General features: G+C 48.9%; 11 protein-coding genes across 11 annotated transcripts; 5 read left to right on the top strand and 6 right to left on the bottom strand.

The window, feature by feature from the left end:
• Positions 1-80: 80 nt before the first annotated feature.
• EURHEDRAFT_493717 (DUF3632 domain-containing protein) lies at positions 81-1,135 on the top strand (the record flags this gene model as incomplete). The annotated part of the gene is made up of 2 exons (XM_040785661.1): positions 81-326; positions 387-1,135. Exons 1-2 carry the CDS (start codon positions 158-160, stop codon positions 1,133-1,135), a joined length of 918 nt encoding a protein of 305 aa, XP_040641539.1. The 5' UTR covers positions 81-157.
• Positions 973-4,196, bottom strand: EURHEDRAFT_528616 (putative pH signal transduction protein PalA). Its single transcript, XM_040787070.1, has 7 exons — positions 4,121-4,196; positions 3,812-4,049; positions 3,685-3,739; positions 2,740-3,634; positions 2,116-2,690; positions 1,659-2,061; positions 973-1,611 (listed from the first exon to the last, which is right to left on the bottom strand). Exons 1-7 carry the CDS (start codon positions 4,126-4,128, stop codon positions 1,206-1,208), a joined length of 2,580 nt encoding a protein of 859 aa, XP_040641538.1. The 5' UTR covers positions 4,129-4,196; the 3' UTR covers positions 973-1,205.
• A 330-nt stretch (positions 4,197-4,526) lies between these two features.
• EURHEDRAFT_512947 (putative mitochondrial carrier protein) lies at positions 4,527-5,867 on the bottom strand (the record flags this gene model as incomplete). Its single annotated transcript, XM_040786107.1, has 6 exons — positions 4,527-4,733; positions 4,786-5,123; positions 5,181-5,399; positions 5,465-5,538; positions 5,592-5,626; positions 5,697-5,867. 6 exons carry the CDS (start codon positions 5,865-5,867, stop codon positions 4,527-4,529), a joined length of 1,044 nt encoding a protein of 347 aa, XP_040641537.1.
• Positions 5,868-7,868: 2,001 nt separating this feature from the next.
• EURHEDRAFT_374832 (putative sterol carrier protein) lies at positions 7,869-9,300 on the top strand (the record flags this gene model as incomplete). Its single annotated transcript, XM_040778692.1, has 2 exons — positions 7,869-8,362; positions 8,418-9,300. The coding sequence occupies 2 exons, from the start codon at positions 7,869-7,871 to the stop codon at positions 9,298-9,300; spliced, it is 1,377 nt and encodes a 458-aa protein (XP_040641536.1).
• Positions 9,301-10,387: 1,087 nt separating this feature from the next.
• On the top strand, positions 10,388-11,230 carry EURHEDRAFT_409123 (uncharacterized protein). Its single transcript, XM_040781007.1, has 2 exons — positions 10,388-11,129; positions 11,183-11,230. Exon 1 carries the CDS (start codon positions 10,581-10,583, stop codon positions 11,001-11,003), a length of 423 nt encoding a protein of 140 aa, XP_040641535.1. The 5' UTR covers positions 10,388-10,580; the 3' UTR covers positions 11,004-11,129; positions 11,183-11,230.
• Positions 11,044-12,165, bottom strand: EURHEDRAFT_472133 (uncharacterized protein). Its single transcript, XM_040785343.1, has 4 exons — positions 12,037-12,165; positions 11,796-11,978; positions 11,628-11,736; positions 11,044-11,572 (listed from the first exon to the last, which is right to left on the bottom strand). Exons 1-4 carry the CDS (start codon positions 12,136-12,138, stop codon positions 11,460-11,462), a joined length of 507 nt encoding a protein of 168 aa, XP_040641534.1. The 5' UTR covers positions 12,139-12,165; the 3' UTR covers positions 11,044-11,459.
• A 124-nt stretch (positions 12,166-12,289) lies between these two features.
• On the top strand, positions 12,290-13,946 carry EURHEDRAFT_493704 (uncharacterized protein). Its single transcript, XM_040785660.1, has 3 exons — positions 12,290-12,384; positions 12,442-13,063; positions 13,125-13,946. The coding sequence occupies exons 1-3, from the start codon at positions 12,351-12,353 to the stop codon at positions 13,867-13,869; spliced, it is 1,401 nt and encodes a 466-aa protein (XP_040641533.1). The 5' UTR covers positions 12,290-12,350; the 3' UTR covers positions 13,870-13,946.
• Positions 13,947-14,838: 892 nt separating this feature from the next.
• Positions 14,839-15,578, bottom strand: EURHEDRAFT_449698 (guided entry of tail-anchored proteins factor 1; the record flags this gene model as incomplete). The annotated part of the gene is made up of 3 exons (XM_040783833.1): positions 14,839-15,167; positions 15,235-15,421; positions 15,492-15,578. 3 exons carry the CDS (start codon positions 15,576-15,578, stop codon positions 14,839-14,841), a joined length of 603 nt encoding a protein of 200 aa, XP_040641532.1.
• Positions 15,579-15,842: 264 nt separating this feature from the next.
• On the top strand, positions 15,843-17,132 carry EURHEDRAFT_409118 (uncharacterized protein). The gene has a single exon (XM_040781006.1). It carries the CDS (start codon positions 15,855-15,857, stop codon positions 16,848-16,850), a length of 996 nt encoding a protein of 331 aa, XP_040641531.1. The 5' UTR covers positions 15,843-15,854; the 3' UTR covers positions 16,851-17,132.
• Positions 17,133-17,285: 153 nt separating this feature from the next.
• EURHEDRAFT_409117 (4F5 domain protein) lies at positions 17,286-17,675 on the bottom strand. Its single transcript, XM_040781005.1, has one exon. The coding sequence runs from the start codon at positions 17,657-17,659 to the stop codon at positions 17,429-17,431; it is 231 nt and encodes a 76-aa protein (XP_040641530.1). The 5' UTR covers positions 17,660-17,675; the 3' UTR covers positions 17,286-17,428.
• EURHEDRAFT_409115 (kinesin) lies at positions 17,602-21,691 on the bottom strand. Its single transcript, XM_040781004.1, has 8 exons — positions 21,625-21,691; positions 21,507-21,571; positions 21,226-21,451; positions 21,105-21,167; positions 20,736-21,023; positions 20,431-20,683; positions 20,249-20,378; positions 17,602-20,195 (listed from the first exon to the last, which is right to left on the bottom strand). Exons 1-8 carry the CDS (start codon positions 21,631-21,633, stop codon positions 18,008-18,010), a joined length of 3,222 nt encoding a protein of 1,073 aa, XP_040641529.1. The 5' UTR covers positions 21,634-21,691; the 3' UTR covers positions 17,602-18,007.
• Positions 21,692-21,801: the final 110 nt, after the last annotated feature.

Here is a 21,801-nt window from a genome sequence, read left to right as displayed (position 1 = left end):
TAACGCATGACATCATCCATCACGGCTCTATCCGTATCTATCCGTATCTCCCCGCCAGCTCAGCCCCATACAAAGTACAGTACAAATATCCTTATCTACAGGCCAAGTACCTGATTCAAACCAAACACGAAACACCCTTCAATAAATACAGAGCACAATGGCCACCCTCGACGAACTCTCCCAACACCGCAACTGGTTCCGTGGGAGCCCAGACTTCCCCTTTACCTCGCTCGTGGAAGCGTACATGGTCGATGAAACCGATCTACCAACTACTGTATCTAAGATCGTGAAGCCAGTGGACGAGGCATATTCATCTGGCGACGCTAGTGCGTTCCCTCCTGGACACTATCCAGTGCTAGAACTGGAATGCTGATAATGAGATACAGAGAAAACCGAAGTCCTCCTCTGGGACCTCTGGTACACCATCCTCTGGACCGCAAAAAAGACATCTCGCGTCGATCCCGCAGACCAAAAACCCCCAGCGGCAGTCCTAGATCCCTCTACACCCTCCAAGGGCCTCACAAAACTCCTTTCCCTCCTCGAAAACCTGAAATCACAACCAGACCCCCCGTTTCCGTCAATCATCGACCAGAAAACCAAGGATAATTGGATCTACGAAGACGGCAAGCTCTGGTCCGTGCTTAATATATTCGGGCCCGCGACGAGGGAGATATTGAATGATTCACCCGGTGCGGGGAGCGGTTATGAGGATCTTGAAATTGGGGGGTGGGAGAATCTAAATGCATTTTTGGCGCATGTGACGAGGAGGGAGATTGCGGATATGGGGCGGGTTGGGATCTTTGAGCTGCGGCGTGCGCTGGAGCAGAGGCATAAGGATGATACTAAGGGGGAGGTTCCTGTGAAGGAGGCGCGGAAGGTGCGGGCTTTTGTTGCGGCGGCAGGGATGTGGGTAATAATTATGGGGGAGGAGTTGTGGGCGAGGAAGGGAGAGAAGAAGAGTGAGAAAGAGGGGGCTGAATCTGGGGTGCGGGCGAAGGGGGATGTTATCACGAAGGAACGGTGGAAGCTGTGGATTGAGAAATTGGAGTTTTTGAGTTGTAGGGAGGATTTGGATATTGATACCCGGGAGTTGGCGGCGCAGGGGGCTGCTATTTTGATGCGTGTGCATACTTGATTGTTTTGATTATTGATAGCTTGGTAGAAATGAATTACTGTATATAGAATGATGCAATATATACTGGCTGTTAAGAAAATCGTATCCCCTGGTTGGGATTCCACGGCCCCGGCTGACCCTGACCCCTTCCTGCTGGTGATCCTCCGAATCGTATCCCCATCTCCGGTGACCATATCCCCGGCGTTGGAACGGGCACCGATGCGCGTGTTGGTTGTGGTGCTTGCAACGGTTCCCCGGTCGCTGATGGTCGTGGTTGCGGCTGAGGCTGTGGCGGCGATGGAGCTGGAGCTGGAGCTTGCGGTTGCACCACTGGTTTTGGCTGTGGTTGGGGTTGGAGTTGAGGTTGAGGTTGCGGCTTTTGCTGGACGGGCTGAGGCTGAGGCTGGCTATACGCAGACGGATGGCTTGCTGGCTGCTGGCGGAAATGCGGTTGAGAGATGTTAAGCGATGCCATTGCCGCAACGCTCGAGATTTCACTGTCCAGTCAGTATACATTAATAAACGTCCAAGGAGAGGAACATACGCCTCAATCTGACTAGCCTCCATCCTCCTCTGCTGCACAAAAGACTTGCAATCATCCCGGAACCTCCCAACATGCTTCGCAAGGTCGTTATAAAACTTCCTCCCAACTTCAATGTTGGAGAGAATCTCCTTATACTTCAGATACCCATTCTCGAGTTCCTGCAGCGCCTTCTCCCGCGCCTTGGACGAGGCATCGCCGTACTGGGCATTCGTAAATGCGCGGTTGGCTTCGCGCACTTGAGCGGCGACCTGATCCTGGTCGTGCTGTTCTTGTTCGACCATTTGCTTGTCTGAGTCGTAGAGGTGGAGTTTTTCTTCAAAGAGGTCTTCGAATTGGCTTGCTTGGATTGTTTGCATGGGGAATTCGCGCTCCAGACGGGCTGTTTCTCTGACAAGGGAATGGCCTGAGGATTATAATAAGCATGAAAATTCTATTAGTATTTCATGCGTGCACTTACTGATATCATCCGAGCGAGCTTTATCTTTCAGTGTCAGGACCCGTCGCTTCCGTCGGTTCTCCAACCGACTAAGCTCACTCAAGCACCCCCGTAGTCGAATGGTTTCCTGTTCCAACTCCGGCGGAATTGCTGCTCTCCTACTACTAGGCACATAATGCTCGAGGTCACGGTTGGTGCCCGTCAGCACCCGGAAGATCGCCTCGGAATCCTTAATCTTCCTCTCAACAAGGTTGTCGCTGTTCTGCGCAGATGCAAAATATCCATTGATATCATTGAAAGTTGTGTAGATCTTTGGCGCTGCTTTTTCAGACGGTTCCCTCGACCACCGGTCTGTTCCGTATTTCATGCGTGAACTCTCGTCTTCGGCCTTTTCTGCTTGCAGAAGTTCGACGGCCTCCTGGAATACTGCTTTGTCGTTGGTCTTGACCTTGGAAGTATCCTCGAGAGATTTTCGTAGTTCGTTCAGTCCGCCTTGCTGCCGCATTTCTTCAGCGTGCGAGACCAACGTGGGTGGCAGGCCAAGTGGCTTCTCCAGCGCTTGGAGTGAGCCAGGCAGGTTCAAGGATGATAGCAGACTGTACTCATCAGTAGAAGTTCTATGCGGTTTTAACAGGGGGGACATACTCCCTGATCTTGTCCGTCATTGATTCCAGCTCCATGATGATGGTATCATTAATCAATCGATCACGACGATCAGAGTAGATACTGGCTGCGATGTGAACAGCATACGGGACCAGCTTCGAAAACAGTGGTTGACCAAGAGCCCCATTGTCTCCAAGCATGGCAATAGCATCCGTCACCTGCGACGGCGCCTTGGCTGCCACCATACTGGCTCGATCAATGGCCTTGAGCTCCGACTTTGGTGGTACCGGGTTGAGGTAGATCACGTCGTTATCCTTTTCTGCGCGTTTCAGATCCTCCGTCACCCGGTTCTTCAACCCATTCAGATCGCCCAGCACAACGCGATTAATCCATCGCGACTCCTTCAACGCCTCATTCACACATGTCAAACTGTCGCGGAGACGAGCCACCTCTTCACCATACTTTCGTTTTTCGAGACAGTCCAGCGACTGTCGGTACTGCGCAGCCGCAGCGAAGTGGTGATGCTTGGCCGTCGTATGGTGAATCCATTCCGGACTGATTGCATTTGATTTCACGGCAAAGTCCCCAGTATCTGCATAGAAATCCGACACTTTAGCCGCAAGTCGTGCAATCGACGCATCTTTCAACCCATCCTTGACAGCCTTCTGCCAGAAACATTCCTGCGCCTGGGCCAAAAGCAGTTGTTCCAAACTCTGGATTGTCATATCGTCCATATCTTCTGGTGGTGAGGTGCGAATGTCGGACAGAATATCGGTTCGCAGGTTCGTTAGGACCCCAGCTGACTGGCAGAAGTAGTTGCAGGCTTGTTTGAGTCCTTCGGAAGTGGTGCGGTTCACGTTGAATGCTAGTTGCGAGTACAGAGCCGCTAGGTTGAATAGGATATTCGCGAGCTCGAAGCGGAGGTTATTCTGCGAAGCTTGACAATTCCGTCAGTCTGTTTCTCTCCATGCATCCCAAGAGACATACTCGGCCTAGATACGTTCAACCCAAACGCAGGATACCACGGGAATTCCACCCCAACCTATACATCGCAATCAACACTTGCCCTCTTCATCGCAAGGTTCATAGCTCTCATAGTTGTATGAATACTCACGTCTATCGGAAACTTCCCACTCAGCCATTTCAACTGCGCCGCATACGTGACCAACCGACTGATCCCGCTGACATGCGGTTCCTGGACATTGATTGCTTCAGTCCGTAGCCGGTCGATAATCAGCAGATCCTCTGCAAACATATCCGGACGCTGGTCATATTTAGAGGAGATATATTGGGTGATTGCATCCGATAGAGAGACGCCGTGGGAGCGCCGAAAGGGGAGTTGGAGAATGTTGCTGTGCGATGGGCATTAGTTAGCGGGGCAAGGCTAAGAGAATAGTATTTCTTAGGAGAAGAATAGACATACGCTGCCATTATTGAAGCAAGACGAAAGGCGAGCCAGGAGAAGAACCAGAGTCCGCGTTGGGAGTGTCTTAATTTTCTGGTTTGTTGACAGCGAAGGAAAAGCCAAACCCCACTGGGCAACGGATGACGTCCTGGGTGCCTTATGGATCGGGCACCAGCCGCTCTTGATCTACGAAACCATACATTAATTTAGATCTATATTGTATATCCTGAAGCAGTGACTCATGTTATTGCACATGTATGTACGTGGGATCATAATCAATCATCAGACAGAAGAAAAAGCAAACAAACATAAATACCTGATGACAATATTCCCCCGAATCCAAATTTGCAAACAAAAAAAAAAAAAATAAAATAAAATAAAAACTAGAAAAGTAATACAAAATCACCACCTATGCAATGACACGCTATACCTCTAGCTGGTTGATACGCGCCTTGATATATTCAAATAGACTCAACAAGATCATGTTGTTAATGCCTGTCCGGAACAGGATGATAGATATGCCTTTGTACATGCTCGATTTGGAGACGGCCGCTGAGGCCTCTCCGACTTGCTTGGTCTTTCCAAGCAGAACACTCTGCGCGCGTGTTTTGCGGGTATCGAGAGGATAGGTCTAAAAAAGCGTTGTAAGCAATTGTATGCCCAAGCAGGCATGTAGTACTTACACAGAACCAGGGCACGGTACTGCAAACGGCCCCCGCAACCATAGTACCGCCAAACGGAGAAGTGTCAGGGCCTAGTTTTTTAACTGTGATTTGTTTGACAGTCTCGTAGACTCCAAAGTATAGGGCGGACCCAACGCTATCACGCAGAGCATGTAGATGGAACCCGGTGTAAAGGCCACGGAACCCATAGCGCTGGATGATCTGTTTGACCGCTTCAATGGTATTGAGTCGCGGCCTATTGCGCAAATCAGGGTCTCTGACCGCATCAGGGGCCGCCATAGAGCGATTAGATACCAAAACGGAGGTTTGAACAACGTTCTTGGTGAGTTCAAATGGACCTTATACAAAGTGGGTCAGACTTCAATCAAACTAAACGACATATCAAACGGACTTACAGGCCAGAGGTGAGGTAATAGCACCGGCGCAGAATCCAGAAAGGGTGAACGTTAAGATACTCGATGCGGTAGGACCACTACCCGGCTTATTGTATTGTGCCAAAGGATTTTCGCCTGTGATTCTTTCGAAAAAACCGGAGATACTATGCTTTGCGTTGGAGTACGTGGAGAAGTTAATTACACGAACCACCGTGACACTTGCCAAAGGTGGCAGAGCTCCTAAAATAAAGACCACGAGTTAAACCTGAGCTCGAATAGAAGATTGGGGATCAGCGTCAACTAACCAGCAACATAGCCACGCGGTCCCTCTGTCCGCCATAAATAGCGAATACATTGGAAGATATTTGGAAAGTTATGTCTTGTACAAGTCAGTGGTTGTCCGCAGTATTTTGGGCCATTGAAATCGCTCACGTTTGCATACGCGTCTTGACGTTCTCCAGAGGAGTCTGCAAGGAGGCAGGTTTAGTACAGGAGACTTCTTCTTCTCGTTCAATGCCCGATGCGCCGGTCACCTACTACAGCAAGAGTCGCGCAGATGGTCGAAGTGCCCGAGGCCACCTGCGTCTTATACCGCTTGAGAAGTTTGTTGCGAGTCGATTCATCCATTGTCCAGACAGGATTCATAGTAGAGGAATTGGAGAGTGAAGAGGCGAAAGGTGCATGTTCAGAAGGTCTGTCAATAGTCATTCCCGGAAGTAGCCCATCGAGGGCAGACCAAGACTAGTTTGTATTTCCTCCTTTTTGTTTCTTGTGAGATAATTGATTGCCTGTGCAGTGTTCAATATCGGAGCCACTGTTGGCCTGGTGAAAACAGGCTGGGGAACCCTATGGAACGCAAAGCGGTCTCTCAACTTGCGAGCAGACCGTTCGGCGTCCCACAATTGTCCATTAACGTGGGCTTGAGCACCCTTTTCGTAGCCTGCAACTTCTTGAAAGACGAGGAAGATCGTTTTGATCGCGGTAATGTGTATAATTGAGACGACAGAAGTTGAAAGCGGGTGAATACACAGCCGATGCAATTGCCGACTAAGGTGTAGCGAATTTCCCGTGTCTGTATTCCGGGTTGGTTAGAAATCGAAAAGCAGGACGTCTAGAGGGTCTTGGAGGGGAACGAAAGACGTGCGATTCAGAGAACACCCTATAAGAATATCGACGCCACCGGCCATCAGTTAGCTAGCCATACGTTTTTGACGTTTCTTCATATGTCCCTATCTTTTTTTCCGTATGGCCGCGCCAAGGACGAGCAACAAATAGACCACATACCTCTAGACTGATCTAGCATCTGCTCTCTCTGAAAGTAAATTGCAATGCCAATTGCCAGTGAAAACCACAGCAAGATACAATAGCGCCGAACACCGCGGGATGGCTGTTCAACCGAAAATGTTCATCCAGTGATTCTTCGAGAGAAAAGCATGTGGGCCAAGGCGGTGGGCCCATAATACCCCTCCAAATCGGGTTAGCGGCACAGCAGAGTGACGTCTTTGTGAGTCGAGCTAGACTTCTACATACAGAGTATAAGGGTATGAAGATAAGAAGGAAATTGCTGCGGGCTACAGAGATGACTGTACATTGCGGTATTAAACAGTATGATTCGCGACTGTTCTTTTGTGCAAAAGCTAAAAGTGAGCAGCTTACCAAGACTTATGGATGAGGAGGGGATCTATGGAGTATGGAACTGGGTTGATCCACGGTGATTGCTTGTTGCGTGTAATGTGTAGTGATCCTGGGTTTGCCGGGAAATATTTGATGCTGACCCAAGTCTGCTTCTATCCGTTCCTATGGCTCTGTCGTACTCGGGTAAGCACTTTCATGGGCTGGGGGCTGGTGGAAAAAAAAAAAAAAAAAACGCTTGAATCCGAGATAGGCATGCAGTGGCACTCGCAAACATTTGGTGGTGATGAATTGATGTGTCTACGGATGGAGTGGTATGCGAGAGACGATTTGGAATGTGAGGATCCGGATGTCTGCATCTGAAGGATAGCTAATCGACAGCGAAGGCCCACTGTGTAAAGTCTTGACTACTGGCTGCATATTTGGCGATAGGATAAGCTTCAGGACCATCATTGTCTTTGCTATCCAAAGAATATCCTACCAAGGAATGACCTGGACCAACGCTGCGTCTCAGTGGAAGCTGAATATTGCATTTTTACGGGGCAATGATTACATCCAATGACCACAGAAGCAGACGGCTTATAGGTACACGCATACTAGGGGTACTTTGGGGTATAAGTGAAGTCCATCCAAGGATATCATCTGCTATATCTTCCCATTCTATGAGAGATATGCTCGGGAATATGTTGATGGGGTATCAGGCTAAATTTGATATTAGATATGTACCGGGCTAGTATTTTTTGAATGACTAGTACTATTGAATGTCGTTAAGAATAAAGGAATAACTGAATCAGAGGGCGTAGTACGGAGTACATATGCTCAATAGCGAATATCCTCGGGACCTCGGTCTCTCGGTCGCGGCCACGCTCGTTCTCCCCGCAATTGGTTCCCCGTCTACTTCTTCTCTCCGCATTATATCCTGCATTGGGCTAAATTAAAGTCGAGTTAGAATCCTGATTCTGGATTTGTTTTGATTGTTTCTCGCTTGGAGTATTGTTTTCCTTGGATACCATTCCATACTCCGCACCGACACTTATCTACCCCTTATCCGATTTAACAAACAACACTATCTACACGATGGGCAGAAAGGAAGCAGGACCCGCCTACGTCCTAGGCGTTGGCATGACCAAGTTCATCAAGCCCCGTGGCAAGGTTGACTACCATGAGCTGGGCTTCGAAGCCGGTGTTAAGGCCATGCTGGACGCCCATATCAACTACGACGATGTCGACCAGGGAGTTGCATGCTATGTCTACGGTGACAGTACCTGTGGCCAACGGGTCTTCTATCAGTTCGGATTGACCTCGATCCCCATCTACAATGTCAACAACAATTGCTCGACAGGATCCACCGGTTTGGCCATGGGCCGCACCCTGGTCTCTCATGGCGCCGCGGATTGTGTGCTTGTTGTTGGATTCGAGAAGATGAACCCGGGGAGTCTTCAGTCAATGTACCAGGACCGGGCGAACCCGACAGGTCTGCTTGGTAGAATGATGGCAGAGACGAGAGGGATTAGCAACGCTCCCGGCGCGGCTCAGATGTTTGGCAATGCGGGTCGTGAATATATGGAGAAGTATGTTCTTTCAATTCCTTATAAATTACAACCGAATACTAACTGAGATGCGAAGGTACGGAGCCAAGTTAGAAGACTTCGCAGAAATCGCCCGGGTAAACCATGAACACTCCAAGCGCAACCCTTACTCGCAATTCCAGACAGAGTACAGCCTTGAGCAAGTCGTCAAGTCTCCAATGATCCACGAACCCTTGACCAAGCTGCAATGCTGCCCGACCTCGGACGGAGGTGCTGCTGCTGTTGTCGTTTCTCAGGCTTTCCTTGACGCTCGTCCACATCTCAAGGACCAGGCAGTCTTGATCGCTGGCCAGCAGCTGGCGACTGATACCCCCTCGCTCTACAACCGCAGCTCAATTGACCTGATGGGCTTCAGTATGGCCCGCAATGCCTGCCGAGCGGCTATCGCAGAGGCTGGTGTTAACGTGAAGGACATCAAGGTGTGCGAACTGCACGACTGCTTCTCCGCCAACGAGATGATCACCATTGATGCTCTCGAGTTATGCGAGCCCGGCAAGGCGCACGAGATGGTCAGCAAGGGTGACATCACCTACAACGGCAAGATGGTTATCAACCCATCAGGCGGGCTCATTTCCAAGGGCCACCCGCTCGGCGCAACCGGCCTGGCGCAATGTGCGGAATTAGTCTGGCACCTGCGTGGCTGGGCCAACAACCGGTTGATCTCTGGCACGGACGCGGCTTTGCAGCACAACCTGGGATTGGGTGGTGCCGTGGTCGTGACGGTCTACAAGCGCGCTGACGGCAAGACTGCCGCTCCTGTGTCGAGCGCCGAGGTCGCTAAGATTAATGGATTGGGGTACAACCCGGCTGTTGAGGCCAAGGGCTTCACTGCTGAACAGGCCAAGTCGGTTCTGAGCAAGAAGCACGGCGATCAGTGGGCCCTGGCCGATACTCAGGACAAAGTTCTCGCTCGTTTCTAAGCGTTTAGTTATATCCATATTTGACGATGCGTTGACATCCCGTTATAGTAGTCTGCAATCATGTAGTTAATACCGCACTCATTTATGAGCTCTAACTCCTCCGTATTAACACTACCTGATTGGGAAGGTCTCGGCCTAATATTTCCCCGATGCCCCACCACATTCCACCGCCATAAATTTTTTTGCATCGCGATTTTCTCCCTTTTTCCTTTTCTTCTTCTCTCTCATACATATCCCAGGTCTCCAACATACCCTTGTTGATGGTGTAAACGCACCACTCCGTCCACAAATTATAGGCTGAGACCGAGAGAGAAGCTATGCTTAATTACAATCCCGTCACCAGACTGGATTGGTGCACAGGTTCGCTTTGAGCATACATCTTTTGCACGCAGAATTCGGAGGTATCTATCTGTATTTGGACAATGGAATGGATCGATGGATTATTGGAATGAGTCTCTGGAGATCTTATCCAGGAAGAAAATGAACTTCCGTGGCTTGACTCCGTGCATTCGTCAATTGCTCGCCTTGTCTCTCTGCTCGCTAACTCACAGGTAAACAGTATCATAGTACAGGCACTTTCGAAGTCTTGTCTGTCATATCCCCATGATATTCGAGGTCAAATTTGTGCCCAAAATAAGTTCTAACAAGGACCGATGTCCTTCGTTAAATCTCCCTTGTGTTGCGTCCGCTTCTCTTGTATGGAACGAAACGTGTCAATGAAGGGAGAGACATGCCAGTTCGTAGAGCTTCATTCCGTGGAATGTACAACGCTTAACGTTGCATACACATACGCATTGCCTGACAAATGAGCCGGTATTCTGTATGCGTACCTCTATCCTTGCTGTCGGCCGTCGATCAAGGGCGGAAATGTGTGCACGATGCTACCACTGCCTGTATCAAGTTTGGGCCAGAGACTAGACATACTGTCGAGACCGAGACAAGCTTCTCAAACCCAAAGGGGGACCATCCGATTGGGTTCCCTTGCACGAGAGTTGTGATAGAGGCACGTACTTCGAGGCAAACATGCATTCCTGCTCTGAGGATCGCCTTGTCTATGCATACACACGCAAGCCAAATGAAAATAACATCCCTTTGCTCGATAATATAAAGACATGAAAATGATATTGCACGTAGTCCATCTCTCACTCGTTCTTTGCGCTATCTCAGTCCATTCATTAAGACTCGTCCAAATCACTCCTTATCCACTTGGCTACACGCCTGTCCACTCTTTGAGTAAACTTCAACATTCACTTCTAAACGAGACCAAACAACAATCCAAAATGGCCCGTCTCAGCATCTCCATGTTGGCTCTGTGCCTCTTCCTTGCCGTCTTTGCCACTGCCCTCCCTGCTGCCCAGAACAACCGTCCCGACCCCGACGCCTGGACCTTCCACGTACGCCCACCCCCTCTCATCCCCTATGTCTACCCACTCCCAACTAATGATCCTCAGATGGCCGAAGAAATGGCCGATTCCGCGTCGCCCACGCCTGCCCATGGCTCTACCACTCCCTCGCACGCTCACGTGCACGCTCCTGCTTCCTCGGCCACGCCTAGCAACGCTTCGCCGTTGGCGTCCACTACTCCCTCTTCCTCTGCTTCCCCTGCCCCCCCAGAGGAGACTATTAGCGGTGGTAAGAGCAAGAGTGCTTTTGACTCTATCCCGCTTTTTGGTCCTCTGCTTGGATCGCTCTTGGGTTCTTAAATGGGTGAGCTGAGAACCTTGTGATGTGAGTGGAGGGGATAATCCTCGGGGGATAAGTGTGTGTTGTGGTGAAGGTTTATGTACGTATGGATGGATAGTTGAATCCAGGGATGCATTGCAATATAACTAATTAATATTAGTGGGATTTCCTGTAGTAGCTGCATACAGTATAGTTGAACCTCAACGATCAAATCAAGGCCTATACCTTTGTAAAATGGATTCTCGCCAGCCCATATAGTCAGATACAATATGATTTCAATGCGACGTGCCAGCCCGCCTGGTCCTCAATGGGCGGGTGCATATCCGTCTGGCAGCCCTTAAGACTCTGACGGTGTATCGATGTAGTTGAAGTCATGAAATGCGTAGCCCGGTGTGGAGTTTCTCGTCACATTCTACGCACCTTTGAGCGAGCCTCTAGGGATTAGGTCATTCATTCCATATTGAGGTGGTGACAAATCACGAGTTTGCGTTCTGGCTCGCGTTCGCTTTTTGCTGTCCTTCGTAGAGTCCGGTGTAGTACCCGGCATAATACCAAGACATCATCAGGTTCTTTAGTCCTTCATCTTGAACTGGCATATATTAGTACCAGACAGACATTTGGTATTCGCAAAGAGGATAGCTTACCTGATGATAACACTGGATGGGGCATCGGGGTTGCGTCAGCAGGACCCGTCCCAGTTCCAGCCTCAGCAATAGGGTTTGCTTCAGGAGGTTGATACGATTCTGTAGTATCCTGTTCAAAGTCAATATACCACTCCAGGAATAGATACGACAAGAGAAAGCCGTCCGTACCTCTAATACATCCTGTCCAGCCTGATCAAGAACAACCTCCGGAGCCTCAACATCATCAGTCTCCATTTGCTGTTCCTGCTGCTCCTCTTCAGCCTGACTGATCCTCCCCTCGGATTCCTCGGCTTCTGCCTGCCTTAATACATCCTCAACATTCTCACCCTTAGCGTGGATGCTATGATAGAGCTGTTCTCTCGTCAGATAAAGATCACGTGCTCGATCTCGCGGATCAAAAGTTACTCACCTTGTACTCCTCAACGGCTTCCTCCCAGGTCCGTACGAGCGCGGAGTCATCCCATATTTCCTCTTGTGTCAGCGGTTTGGTCGCATTTTTCTTTTTCCCCATGGCTCTGAATTTGTCGTTGTTATTGAAATCTATGGTGTATCTTTGGTAGAGCGGAGGCGGAGCTAAGACGAGAGTTCACCGCTTAGCGCTGTTTCGTCGGGGCAGAAAAAAAGGCAAAAAAGAAGGGGAAAAAAAAAAAAAAGTCCGCATCTGCTGCTTTACACGAACGAACCAGCTTGCGATTTACGTAAATACGTGAAAAGGCAAGAAATATGGCACCGGACAAGAAAGTCATCAAGAGAAAGGGTAAAATAATCTCCATTCCCTTTGTCCAGATGAAAAATGTAATGCTGACCTGAATAGCTGCGGCCGCCGGCGCCAGCGACTCTCCCGCGAAAAAGACCAAGAAGGTCGAGCCTCAACCCAGCGAAGCACCCAAAGCTGCCCCCAAGTCCGCTCTGAAGAACAAGAAGAATGCTCCCGCGGCCAAGGACACCAAGTCTGATGCTGCACCTAAGACCAATGGCGAGAAGGAGCAGTCGAAGAGACAGATCAAGCCTCGCAAGCGCGCTGCCGATTTCCTGAGTAGTGACGAGGAGGATGAGCCTGAGGTGAAGGAGGCTGAGCCAGAGAAGAAGAAATCTACCAACAAGAAGACTAAGAAGGAGGAAGCTCCTAAGGCTGAGAAGGCTAGTACAAAATCTAAGGCTAAGAAACAGCCCACTCCTGAAGAATCTGAGGAGGAAGCCAATGCTTCTGCTCCTGAGGGTAGCGATGATGAGGGCGAGGATGACCAGACGACTGCTCTTATCCGTGGTTTCGAGAGTAGCGGCGACGAAGACGCATCTGATGATGAAGGATTCGATCCCAAACAGCCCGTCCCTAACATCCCCGACTCAAAGAAGGCGAAGCGCAAGATCTTGAAGAAACAGAAAAAGGCTGCCGAGGAGGGTGAAAACCAGACACCCGGTACCGTCTACATTGGGTGAGTCCTACTCTTTTGGATTAGCTCTATCCCGTCGCATCTAATTTTATTCCTCTTAAAGACGTATCCCCCACGGTTTCTACGAGTACCAGATGCGCGCCTACTTCTCGCAATTCGGCGAAATCACTCGTCTGCGTCTCTCCCGCAATCGTATCACCGGTCGCTCTAAGCACTACGCTTTCGTTGAATTCGCCTCGTCCGCTGTCGCCAGAATCGCCGCAGAGACCATGGATAACTACCTGATGTTCGGCCACATCCTGAAGTGCAAATACATCCCCTCCGAACAGCTGCACCCCGACATCTGGAAGGGCGCCAACCGCCGCTTCAAGAGGACCCCGTGGAACAAGATCGAGAAAAAGCGTTTGGAAAAAGGCAAGACTCGCGAACAATGGACGGACCGTATCGAGAAGGAGCAGAAGAAACGTCTCGCCAAGGCTGAGAAGCTCAAGGCTGTCGGCTACGAGGTCGAGCTCCCTGAGCTGATGGATGTGGATGAGGTTCCGGTTCAGGAGGAGCCTAAGGCTATTGAGGATTCGAAGCCTGCTGAGGAGCCCGTGAAAGCCATTGAGGAACCTGTGAAGACCATTGAGGAACCCAAGGAGACCGAGACCAAGAAGGAGAACGATAACCAGAAGAAGACCAAGAAGGAGAAGAAGGAAAAGAAGGTGACCCAGCCTGCTGCTGAGAAGGAGGCTTCCAAGACGGCCGAGGAAGTGAAGGAGCCGAAGAAGGCTGAACCTGCTGCCGCTAAGACTGGAGCGAAGGCGAAGAAGGCCGACAAGAAGAAGACCAAGGCCAAGGCGTAAAATTCTGCTATGTGGTTTGTAATTATGGCATAGGGTATCAAAAGGAGCAATTATATTCATTTAATGCTTAGACTGGTAGTCCTGTATTTCTGTTGTTTGATATGGCTCCTACAAGCATTGAGTAATATGATTGGTCGTCTCCCAAATGAATCACGTGATCATAAATCTCAAAAAAGCTAGCGCGCTCCACCCAACATTAGCCGAATAAAAAAGACCCGAGACTTTTTTTCTCTTCTCTTTTCCTTCCTCTTTCCTCCTCAACTCCTCGCTCAAAGAATCGCATTCAAAGTTTACACACAAGATATCTCTCGATATCTTTTTCCTTTACGGAAAACCAGCTTTGGGAGAAAGTCCCCGGACACCCTGACCATTTCTTCGGAGATGGGCCAGGCAATGCGGAAACGCGCCGCCATAGAAGCAATTTGATAGCGGCTTATACGCCCTATTCCCTCTCAATGCCTCAGTCTATGCCCGACACTGTCAGGTGGTAACAATGGTGGTATAGCTGGGCGTTGGAGAGGGGTTTATTGGGTTGCCTTTCGTCGTGGCTGGATAGTTATGCGATTGCTCTTCTCATTCTCTGGGGGAGTAACTCAATGGGGCTCATTCTTGAGGCGAGGAGTTCACCTTTCTTTTTCTCGAGTCTGTAGCTTATGGCAAAGCGGTGACTGATTGGGACGTCTTCTGGATGATTTCCGTCGGTCACAGAAGCCCTGTCGAAGGGGTCGGACTCTCTTTTCCTCAGTGCTTGCTTTTCCTTACGTTCGCGTGATGATATACCAATCATAGAGTCAAGCCCTGAGACTCCTGCTACGGCACGGGGTTGTTGATTATAAACGATTGTTTTCATATCTGATGAACATCACCAAGACGAGTCTCATTATTCAAAATAATAGCCCAATATAACAAAACACCTATACAACAATTTAGATCTTTTCTCATATAGCGTAAGCGTAACCAGCGTCAAAATCATTGCGTCTTCGCCTCCACAGGTATAGCACGTCTCTGCTGTATCCGGCTCCCGACCCACAGCAGAACGGTTGAGACAATCTCAGCAAGCACCCTCACAGCAACCCCACACACAGAGCTCCAAACCTGCACACTAACAGCTCCCATAGGCGCCTTAGGGAACGACAAACCCCATTCAACGAAATACGGGAACCAACCGGGCGGGAGAACAAAGACGGGCGTAGAATTGTACCGGAACTGTAGAAAAAGCTTGAGGCCACTCGTGCTGACCCAGCGGGCGATTTTGATGGCCCAGTCGAAGGAGGATTTCTGCGAGCTAAGTGCTTTGTCTATGGTCGTTAGCTTCTATTCTCTGTTTTCCCTCCCTTCTTCATTTGTATTGCAGGAAAGACGTACTTGCAGACTCATACTCCTCGTAGGTCTTATCATGTCGACGGCGCAGCTTGGCCCATTTCGCGAACTCATCCTGGGAGCTGGTGTTGTTCATGTCTCGCTTCAGCTCAAGGGCTTCGCGTTTTAGCCGGGCTGCCTCGCGACCTTGTCTCGATGTCGAGGTTGGTAGCTTTAAATAGAAAATCCATAGCTGTTTCCATGGCAATTTGTTAGCATTCCTGTTCGTCCGAGGATGAGATGGGGAGAGTACGGAGACATACCAGGTTGTCAATTGTCGTTGCGCCAACTGTGTTGATCAGATAAATCGCAACATGGATCAGGAAGAAAGTCAGGACGAGGGATAGCATGATGACTGCGCTGGTCAAGGCTCGCGGCCGTGACGGGCGTCAATTGCGAATTGAACAGGTTCCGTCCGGAACAAGGATAGATATAAGAAACGAAGGAATAATAAGAACAAGAGAATGGAATATCACCGCGAGATAAATGGACAATCTCGCCTGCGTAGGAAGACAGAATAGGAGAATAGCTGCCTGTAAATTAATGACGTTGCAAAAGTTGTGTTTGTCCTCCGCTCGGGAAGATCGAACCTCCGAGAAGTCCTCCACCGAAGCCCAGCAGTCAACATGTCTCTACCACTCTCAACTCCCGAACAAGCTTATGCAGAACTTGCTAAGATATTCACAACAAGGCATGAACACAATCAAACCCTTGAGATTGAAATCCTTCCTCCGGGCTTCGGTACCTTGCTTCATGATGGATGCTCCGTAGGCATCACCAAGAAAGTCCTGGTGGGAGCTTTTGTGGCTGCCAGGCGGGTTTTCTTTGAGAAACAGAACTCTACAAGTACAAAGGAGGAAATGTATGAGGATGAGAATGTGCTGCGGGCTTCAGAAATTATCATACTCTTCGCCGCGGAGCACGCCACGGCTTGTAACTGGCGAAAACGACGGCTTATTAGGATGCTCGAGGCACGGAATGATGATACCCTGGAGACACTAGATACAGAGCTCACATTGACGGCATCTTATCTCTGTTCTCCTCTACATCGACATACCAAGTCCCCGACTCTGTGGCAGCATCGGTTATGGGCACTGCGCCGGATACTTAGTATTCGGGAACTGAGAGAAACACCAGAAGCAATCCGATCCTTACTACAATCCGAATTATCGATCGTCCTGCGCTCTGGAGAACTCCATCCTCGCAATTACTATGCCTTCAGCTACATGCGCCAATTGCACACTCTTCTTTCGAAAACGGGACCCGAAACGGAGGATATAACGATAGCACTCCTCGAACGAACCGTATCTTGGTGCCAGGCGAATACACGGGACATATCAGGGTGGATGTTTGTGCTGTATCTCCTTGAGGCTATACCCGATCGTCGAGACGTGCAAACGCGTGTCGTGGGTACGGTGGTTCGGTTTGCGCTGGATATCGGGTGGACCGGGGAGAGTCTCTGGACGTTTGTTGATTTGGCGATAAGGAATACGGGTGTCGTGGATGCGGTCCGGTGTCTTTTGGATATTTCTGCAGGGGAATGTAATGGCACAGCTCTGCCTGGGAAGTCATGGAAGGCATGGTTGGGCATGGCAGAGGCATACTGGACCACTGTCACTTAGTTCATCTGCATTTGCATTCCTCACCTTCGTGACACCAGCTACAGTTCTACTGTTGAAACATAACATTCTATTTAGTATCAACAGGGGTATAGCCGTATGTCGTATCTTCGTGGCGAAGTCCTGTACCCGGATTTAAGGATACGAAGGAACGCAGAAAACGCCAGCAAATTTGCGTATGCAAACTTTGGAACGCCTCGCTAGCAAGAATGACTGAGTGAACAAAAATGCGCATGAACAAGCTCCCCTGATCCATCCTTCAAAGAATCTGACATCCCGGCCGCGTTTTGTACATGACCTCCAAGTCTTTTTTCATATGCAATTATCCCAGACTGCACTCGACGCAGTATCAACAATGTTCGACCAATGTTTTCACAAGATGCATGTGTGGCAAAGATAGGGCAGAAGACAAAGACATGTAATATTCGATCGGGCGCGTCCGAGTCGGAAGGAGGCTATACAGGTATTTCGGAGGTTCTTATTTCTGACCAGCGGCAGCCTTGCGCTCGTCGGCTAATCAATGAAATAAAGATGTTAATTCATGTTCCAACGCCTCGTGGTGACAGGGATGCAACGGGGGTTCACCAACCGGCCTTTTGCTTTTCACGCATTTTCGCAGCCACATCCTCTCTCGCGCGTTGCTGTTCGGATCCAGTCATGGTGTTCTTGCTTTTCTGTAAGAGCAGAAAAACAATTGTCAGTCGCATTGAAGAAATTTTTGTTGGGGCGAAAAAGGAAGTGGACTGTACCATTCCAGCCATCTTTTTCTGGCTCTTCTTGCGATCGTTTTCTCTCTGGTTTCCTCGAGCCATTTTATAGTATCTCGATGATCACTGGTCGATAGCGAAATATGTGTATAGCACGCTATGTTATGTACAGGATTTCATTCAACAACAATGAGAGGCGAGCAAGGAAATAGGGATGCGATGCACAGCGCTTACCAGGAGAATCGGAACTTGACTAGTGCCGATCCGGCTTTCCCTTTCGGGTCTACAAGTCCGTTCCTTTACTTTGTCAATTCAGTACCTGAGAAATCTACAATACCGTGACATATAGTTGGGGCAGAGAGATCTTGGTAGATGGTGAGGTCAGTGTCGGGTCAGGATAAGGTGATGATATTGAAATGTCTAAAATCTATATATACGGCTAACCAATACATTTCATCGCATCTCAGCAGCGTCAAGGAGCATCTCTATCGCTTCTTCTGCTCCACACCAGTCACATAGCGTCTTAAATGGCATCAAAGTATCGTCGTGATAAGGCCCCAAGCTCTTTTCTCTCCAGTTAACCACCTTGGTCATCAACTGGAATGCTTCCGCATCCCTACTTTGGCGCTTTCGAGTAATAGCGGTGTCGTGCATACATTCGATGGTGAACGGATGATCTGACCCAAGTCTGCGAATGCTGTCCCTCATGACCTCGTCCTCCAATGCATCGGACTGCTCAAGAAAGCCTTGCTGGAGGTAAATATCGACAAGCTTTCGCTTTTCGAGCAGTGTTTCATAATGACTCGGTCCCAGCAGCTCGATGTGATCCTTGATCACATTGCATGCCAATTCTTCGGCTTTCTTCCATTCTTCCATGCTCTGGTAAATGCTCACCAAGTTGCCTTTGGTAATCAGTGTTGCCGGGTGTTTTGGGCCCAGTTGTCTTTCCTGCGCCTCCAAAGTCTGAAGAGTCAATTGCTCTGCTTTTTGCAGTTCATTCTGGTCGGTATAGATGACTGCAAGAGTACTTGCGACATCCAGGGTATCCTCATGGTCTACACCAAGATTCTCTTTCCTCCAGTCCCAAGCGCGATGCATTAACTCCTCCGCCTGCTCAAATTTGTTCATGCGACGGCATATTATCCCCAAATTAGCCATAGTAGTTATTGTATATTTGTGGTCTGCACCAAGTGTCGATTGTCTGGTTTTCAGCACGTCCATCACCATATTCTCTGCCTCTTCGTGCCGTCCTTGTTTACTGTACAGCTTTGCCAGGCACGATCTTATTGTGAGCGTGAGATCATGCATTGGTCCTAACGTTCTTTCTCGGACTTCGAGAACATGTTGGTCTAACCTCGTTGCTTCGGACCACCTCGCCTGTTGTTCGTACGTTGCTGCGAGACCCTCGAAACTTTCTAGGGTTTCGGGGTGTTCCATTCCGAATTCTTTAACGTTTTCCTCAACGATCAGTAGATCTAATTTTTCCGCTTCGTCGTAGGATCCTTGTGTCCACAGGTAGAAGGCTATGCCTTCTTGGAGATATAGTCGTCGTCTCAGTAGTTCGCCGTGTAATTCGGGGATGAATTTGAGAACAGAGAGAGCATGGGTATAATGAGCCTTACAGATGGCTAAATGTTCAAATTTTGCGTTTGGAAATAGTTCTGCAAGAACGTCCATGGCCTGAATTGCCTGATCCTCGAACTTGTCTTCAATAATCAACCACTTTCGCAGAACTAACTGGACCAACCTATGAAGGGAGAAATTTCCCCGTTCATTTGAAGTGATAAGTGAGAACGCTTTCAGAGTCCCCAGAGATTTGGTAAAATCCAGCGGACGCTTAACTTTAGCTTGTATAAGACTCTTTGGAATGTCGTGTTGATCAACGAAAGCGACTAGAGATAAGATCTCTACAGCTTTTGGGTCCTTTTTCTTGATCTGGTCAATCGATATGATCAATGTGGTTGCAACTGCATTTGGGACTTGGCTATCTCTGCCTAATGTCTCGAAAGGTTCTGATAGTAAGTCCATTTCTGTCTCGTCACTATCCTTGTATAGCTCAATGTACTCGTTTATGGTGAGAACATTTTCCTGCATAAATGCAGTAGCTTGTGCAAGTGCTAGCGGCAAGTAACCAAGTAAATTGGAAACCTCATGTATCTCTTCATCGGTGGGTGTATCTTCCGAAAGTGTTGATCTGATCAGGCGGCTCGACTCGTCTTCCGTCATGGTATTAACTTCGACGAGCTCTGGGGAGAGATTTCTGGCGAACTTGACACCTGCAGCACGGTTTCTTGTCGTGATAAGAATCGAGCCATGAGGGCTTTCAGGCAGATATTCTAGTATTGACTGGTCTGTCCCCGTTTTATCCCGTGAGAGCTCTGTTTTTGATGCAAATAGAGAAGCTTCGTCGGCGTTGTCAATGATTAACAACCATTCTTTATGTTCCTTTTCAAGCCAATTCTTTAATAAGGCCATCTTGTCGCAGTTTTCTTCGTCCTGACCTGGAATATTGCATCCATCGGCGATGTTACTGTATCCTTCTCGGAATCGTTCAATGCTGTTTGCATGAATCCAGAACACAGATACATGGGGTAGTTCGGTGTGTATTTGGTATGCAACCTCGATAGCGACTTGCGATTTACTAGGTATACCATTAGCTGCTAGACTTTTGAGACTCGTGATAGACAGGCATACCCGACACCACCAAGACCGAAAAGAGCCACTCGCGAATGTGATTTCCCGATTGGGAATATTCGGTCTCTAAGCTTTCGGATTGTAGGCTCGCGGTTGACAAAGACATCATTGCGCATGTATGGTACCATGACTGTCATTCAACTATTAGCAGGTCCTTGACACCTTCTCTTGCTTGAACTTACAGAAGCTTGGCTCACGTTCTTCAACCAAGTCATCCACCAAAGTACTGCCCAAACTGTTGAAACTTTGAACTATGGACTGCTCTTCAGAATCCATCCTCGTTTTCACAAGGTCGACCAGAAACGCTGAGACGTGTCGGTAATTCTCGTCGTCTTCACTCGCGAATCTACAAATTTCCTCGTGGTTGGCGTTCAATGCTATCTTTTTCTCCCTTGTGTCAGGCAAACCAAGGATGGCAGAGCTTTTTTCGACGATCTTTATCTGGATGAGTGTCCGTAACAGCAGTTTAAAGGGCGAGTTCACTTACCAGATTGAAACTCTTCAACGGTAAAGTCTCATAAAAGTTCAGGTACTGGTACTTCTCTTGTATTTGTTGGAAATTGGAAGAAAGGTTGGTGGCGTATGGGTCATCCTTTTTCAGTGCATTCATAAAAGTATTGCTTGGAGTGTTTAAAACGGCTCTGGCAACTTTAGCAAACACATCCCCAACGTGCGCCAAAGAGCTTCCTCGATGCGGCGTTCCAAAGAAGACAACACCAAAGGTGGCTTTGAAGATTGAGGAATATGCATCACCAAGTTTGGCTTGTACGAGAGCCTATGAAGGATATAATCAATACGTAGTCAAAGAGAAGACAGCCGGCTCAGCCAGTCCTTTGTCCGGAACAACAATGCCTACCTCTTTGACAACAATCCCGCCCAGACTATGAGCAATAAACAAGATTGGACGAGTTTCACAGCCCTATTTACGTATCAGCTCCCGTCTTCTCCACGTATTACATGAGAAAGTAAACCAATACCTTTCTTTCAAGCCATAACCTGCTGAGTAGGTTCTGCGCCTGGTCCTGTATCCCCGCAGCCGAGGATTGGATAGCGACATTGGAGTTATATCCATAAAGGAAAATCCGAGCCTGCGGCAATTGCCTCGGAAGAAAATCTCTCAGCCACAGCTTGCCTCCTGACTCCCAGGTTCGTTCCGCATGGTTCTCTTTGTTTTTGGGGTTAAGGCCGTGAATGGCCACAATGCTGGATTCTAAATCAGCCTGGTGGTGAGCCTACCCGTGAATCCGGGATCTCTTACTCGATGTTTGGTTTTTCGCCGGGGATAAGGGTGCGTAGGAAAGTTTTAAGTCCATTATCGTCGATCTGGCAAACATGAGTTTGGGATTATGGTCTCAGATGTCAATTGGAACGCTTACCATGGTCATAATAAACCGTTACTATGGGTATACGAGAACAAGGCCTCATGGCCTTGTAGTACCAGGGATAGCGCCATTATTAAGGTCATGATTCTCCTTTATCGTATTTCTGCGCGATTGCACCTAGTGGTAGAGATGCATTGAGCCACTGCAAGATGCCATTCTGGGCGGTTCGAA

Source organism: Aspergillus ruber, assembly GCF_000600275.1.
Source record: "Aspergillus ruber CBS 135680 unplaced genomic scaffold scaffold00004, whole genome shotgun sequence".
Lineage (NCBI taxonomy): Eukaryota > Fungi > Ascomycota > Eurotiomycetes > Eurotiales > Aspergillaceae > Aspergillus > Aspergillus ruber.
The sequence above is the reverse complement of the archived record's forward strand: the minus strand, read 5'-3'. Positions and strand labels throughout refer to the sequence as shown.

What these genes read in the sequence shown, in the direction of transcription:
- EURHEDRAFT_528616 (XM_040787070.1), bottom strand. An exon ending in GTGGGAAGTTTCCGATAGAC is followed by an intron (nt 3,740 to 3,811) that starts GTGAGTATTCAT and finishes TGCGATGTATAG; the next exon opens with GTTGGGGTGGAATTCCCGTG. An exon ending in ATGACGGACAAGATCAGGGA is followed by an intron (nt 2,691 to 2,739) that starts GTATGTCCCCCC and finishes TGATGAGTACAG; the next exon opens with TCTGCTATCATCCTTGAACC.
- EURHEDRAFT_493704 (XM_040785660.1), top strand. Translation starts at nt 12,351, where the DNA reads ATGGCACCGGACAAGAAAGTCATCAAGAGAAAGG. An exon ending in GAAAGTCATCAAGAGAAAGG is followed by an intron (nt 12,385 to 12,441) that starts GTAAAATAATCT and finishes TGACCTGAATAG; the next exon opens with CTGCGGCCGCCGGCGCCAGC. An exon ending in CCCGGTACCGTCTACATTGG is followed by an intron (nt 13,064 to 13,124) that starts GTGAGTCCTACT and finishes TTCCTCTTAAAG; the next exon opens with ACGTATCCCCCACGGTTTCT.
- EURHEDRAFT_409117 (XM_040781005.1), bottom strand. Translation starts at nt 17,659, where the DNA reads ATGGCTCGAGGAAACCAGAGAGAAAACGATCGCAAGAAGAGCCAGAAA.
- EURHEDRAFT_409118 (XM_040781006.1), top strand. Translation starts at nt 15,855, where the DNA reads ATGTCTCTACCACTCTCAACTCCCGAACAAGCTTATGCAGAACTTGCT.
- EURHEDRAFT_409123 (XM_040781007.1), top strand. Translation starts at nt 10,581, where the DNA reads ATGGCCCGTCTCAGCATCTCCATGTTGGCTCTGTGCCTCTTCCTTGCC.
- EURHEDRAFT_409115 (XM_040781004.1), bottom strand. An exon ending in GGCGAAAAACCAAACATCGA is followed by an intron (nt 21,452 to 21,506) that starts GTAAGAGATCCC and finishes TTTAGAATCCAG; the next exon opens with CATTGTGGCCATTCACGGCC. An exon ending in CGTTGAAGAGTTTCAATCTG is followed by an intron (nt 20,684 to 20,735) that starts GTAAGTGAACTC and finishes ATCCAGATAAAG; the next exon opens with ATCGTCGAAAAAAGCTCTGC.
- EURHEDRAFT_472133 (XM_040785343.1), bottom strand. Translation starts at nt 12,138, where the DNA reads ATGGGGAAAAAGAAAAATGCGACCAAACCGCTGACACAAGAGGAAATA. An exon ending in CTGGACAGGATGTATTAGAG is followed by an intron (nt 11,737 to 11,795) that starts GTACGGACGGCT and finishes GACTTTGAACAG; the next exon opens with GATACTACAGAATCGTATCA. An exon ending in CCATCCAGTGTTATCATCAG is followed by an intron (nt 11,573 to 11,627) that starts GTAAGCTATCCT and finishes AATATATGCCAG; the next exon opens with TTCAAGATGAAGGACTAAAG.